We start from the raw sequence: 3,902 nt of genomic DNA on the forward strand, positions 1-3,902 counted from the left end.
CTTCCCTAAGATACAATAAATAAATAAATAAATAAAATAAATAAATAAATAAATAAAATTTAGCTGAAGTATTACTGATAGGATAGCCCTTTTTCTTTTTTACTGTGGGTAGAAAATACAAAATACTTTAATTTCTTGGTATATGAAGTATTAGACTACCATCACTATGTTTTTAAGGGCTGAAATCTCATATGATTCAGGGTTACAGTCTGAAGCTTATCAGTTACTTTCTAATGTGTCACTTTTATTCTTCAAAGAAATTCTTTTTTTCTTTGTCTTCCATTTTCTTGCTTTTTAATTTTTATTTCTTTTTGGAGACAGGGTCTCACTGTGTAGTTGAATTCATTCACTATGTAGCCCAGTCTGGCCCCAAACTCACAGTGATCCTCCTGTCTCTGCCTCTCAAGTGCTGGGATTACAGGTGTGCACCACCACGCCTGACTATTGTCTTCTGTTTTCTTGTGAAAAAGTATTAGAAAGCCATGGGCAACATATTTCTTGCTTGAAAGCCATTTGTTACATTAACTTCTCTTAAAAATGGTTTAGGTGCGATGGTACTCAACTTTATATTTTTCTTTACAGCACCTGAAAGATAAATTTTGGAATTTTATTTTCTACAAGTTCATTTTCATTTTTGGTGTGCTGAATGTCCAGACCGTGGAAGAGGTGGTTATGTGGTGTCTGTGGTTTGCTGGACTTGTTTTTCTGCATCTGATGGTTCAGCTCTGCAAGGACCGGTTTGAATATGTGAGTTTTTGCCAGGCTCTGCTTACACAGTCACAGGTTTGCCAGATTTGATTTGTGTAATATATATGAGCCATACGTAGACTAGAGGGAAAGACTCTTGGGTCAGCTGCTTTCTTGAAGAACATCTGCAGCAGAATCCATGTTTCCCACAGCATTTGTGTCCTCCCTGCCTCTGTCGTATTTAGTATGTTGAGTTAGAGCCCACTTGTATTCATTTCACTTAAACAAACTGTTCTAGTCACAGTGCAAGGAAATCTTGATATAAATACTAAAAAAATCTGATCTCTTGTGGATATTTTCTGTTCTAGTCTCATTCCCTTTTTTTCTCCTTCCTATCCCAATTCTTTTCTTACTTATTAGGTTATGTTGTTTCCCCATAGGCTGGGACTGAGTTAGCTCTCTCAGCTTCCCTGAGCTCAGGAAAAGTGAATCCTTTCTTGTCTGGGTACAAGATCTGCCTCTGACTTCAGGTCAAAGCCCTATGGATGGGCCCTCCCTCATTAATGCTCCCGCACCAGTCTTGTAGGACCCAGGTAAACGTGCACATGCAGTTCTGTTTCTCAACCCCATTTTGGGGCCTCTGTGCCTCTGTCCTTTACCCACTCCCCATGTACCAGGGAATCTTCGCACTTCTTGGTGGTTAATCACATTCTCAAAGCCTTGTTTCTTTCTAATTTAACTCCTCCTTTCTCAAATAGGAGCTTCTACCTTCCCAAACTGGTTTGTAATCTATACCTACTACTTTAGGAGTTACAGCTCTAGGCCTCCTTTTTAGACTGCTGCCTTTCCTTGCATAATATTAACATAACATTATTGTAGTGGTACATATGCACTTGAGTACATTTCAGTTGTCCTAGCCCTAATAGATGAGGCAGGTCCTCCAGGTGACTGCTGAAGAAGAAAATTAGAGTAAGACTGAGCAAGAAGCATACCAGAACATGACACTGCTAGATCCTGCTGAATGTTAGAAGAGAGGATTGTGTATGCTTGGCAAATTGCTGCTAGAGGTTTATAGTCCCCCATGCTAGGAGAATCCTTGAGAATATGAGACAAAAATAGGGTACAAATCATTATATTTGGTAAATTAAATGATAAAGATAAATAGCTCATGTAAATATTTATTCATGTTCATATTTAATTCATACTGGAGATTTTTTTTATTTTAAAGAGAAAACAACAAAGACAAAAAAAAGCAACATAAAATAAAATAGTATGGTATTTCAAAACATAAATAGAAAATTAATAATTGTTGTTATACACTATACATTTATATCATCAAATTTATTGCTCAGATTACCAGATATAGGGATATGAGACTAATCAAACAGTTAAACATCAACTCTTCCTTTCAGTAAGACATTAGAAACAGTACACATTAAAAAAAAGTGAAAGAAAAAAAGTGAAAGGATAGATATATAGCTACTTTCTCTTAGTTCACTGAGAATGTTTGTACTAACAGTGTTTAGACAAGATATCATGTCTGCATCCTGTCCTCTGAATAACTAATATGAAGACAACAATATGCAATGTATTAATTATCGTAAATGTCCTGACCTGTTTTGAAACTATTTTGTTGCTATTTTATCTGTTTTTGTCATTAAAATGAATACAAATTATAAAAAAAATTTGTTGGATGTGTCCAGTATTTGTGTTCAGTAGAACACATACAAGTGGAAGTGTCCATGTTTATTTTTGCATTTATTATACTGCTTAATCTTAATATGCTATATAAATATTATGTTTTTTTTTCTTTTTTGTGGAACCAGGGATTGAACTCAGGCTCTTGTGCTTGCCAGGGAAGCACTTATTCTACTGAGCCATCTCCCTGACTCTTATATAAATATTATGAGTAGTTATATTCAAATACACTGAAATGAATTTTTAGTATTGAAAAGTTGTAGCTCTTGGAAATAGTGTCTTCTCTACAAAGATGTATTACTTATTATTTGTATAATATATTAAATTAAAATAATTTAGACACGTGTCTTTTTAGTATTGTTTAGTTTTGACAGATTTTCTTTAATCTTTGTTTTTTCACTTAATCATCACAGCACCTGTTTTATAACAAAATTTTTTAGTTTATATAGTGAAATTATGTTTTGGATTAAAAAAAAGAAGCATGAAACGTATTCAGTAGTGATTGTTATATTGCACATTGCTGTCTTCCATGTAGTTCTTCAGGTTACAGCTCTTATCATATAATATTGGTTGAAGTGAAAATTTTAAACATTAACTGCTACCTTCAAAAGATTGGTAGAAACTAGTAGCCCAGTCATATTAGCTTTCCTGTGTATATACTTTGGTCATAGGTAGCATGATGCTTTTCTTTTTTTTTTTTTAATTTAATTTAATTTAATTTTTTTTTCTTTTCAAAGTTTTATTGATAAACATATAGCAATGAGACAGGGTTTCAAATCAAATCGAAAGTAGTTTCAAGAAATAATACACTGCATATATTCTTCTTAGTGGTTAATTGCTGTACAAGATGCAGACTTGTGATCCTACTTACAAACACCATAGCATGATGCTTTTCTGAGGTTGGGACAGCCCCCTTTACACAGGGATGCTAAGCCTGACCTTGAGCTTCTTAGGTAGTTTACCATGGCCATGAAGAAGAATAAATTGCCTTTGTTTTGTCCTTTTCAGCTTTCTTTTTCCCCTACCACACCAGTGAGCAGCCATGGCCGAGTCCTGTCTCTGTTGATTGCTATGCTACTTTCCTGCTGTGGGTTGGCGGTTGTTTGCTGTGTCACTGGCTACACCCATGGAATGCACACCTTGGCTTTCATGGCTGCAGAGGTAGGATGCTGGATACAGGCTTGGTGGGATTATATTACTGTATAGAGATAGATTATTTTCAACCATGAAATGATGTATGGATGTGTGGTCATTGATTTTGTCTTTTATTTTTTGGTGCCAGAGTTTTTTTAAATTTATTAATTTTATTGAGAAACAGCAATGAGACAGTTTCAAAACCTATTAATAGGACAGTTTCAATAATTAATACATTGCATATTGTTATCTTCTTAGTGGTTATGCAAGAAATTGAACTCAGGACCTTCTGCTTGCCAGGCAGGCACTGTACCACTGAGCTTATCCCTAGCTGGTCATTGATATTAGCAATGAGTTTCTTTTTATTGAGTTTCTTTTTTTTT

At 34.8% G+C, this 3,902-nt stretch overlaps 1 protein-coding gene across 1 annotated transcript in view; it reads left to right on the forward strand.

Annotated features, from left to right (window-relative positions):
• Positions 1-3,902, forward strand: part of Amfr (autocrine motility factor receptor) — a 35,479-nt gene that overhangs the window by 3,884 nt on the left and 27,693 nt on the right. The window contains exons 2-3 of the mRNA XM_023709352.1: positions 583-747; positions 3,394-3,546. Coding sequence (XP_023565120.1) covers positions 583-747; positions 3,394-3,546 — 318 coding nt within the window. The remainder of the gene's footprint in view (positions 1-582; positions 748-3,393; positions 3,547-3,902) is intronic.

This window comes from Octodon degus, unplaced genomic scaffold (assembly GCF_000260255.1).
Source record: "Octodon degus isolate 3935 unplaced genomic scaffold, OctDeg1.0 scaffold00011, whole genome shotgun sequence".
Taxonomy (NCBI): Eukaryota; Metazoa; Chordata; class Mammalia; order Rodentia; family Octodontidae; genus Octodon; species Octodon degus.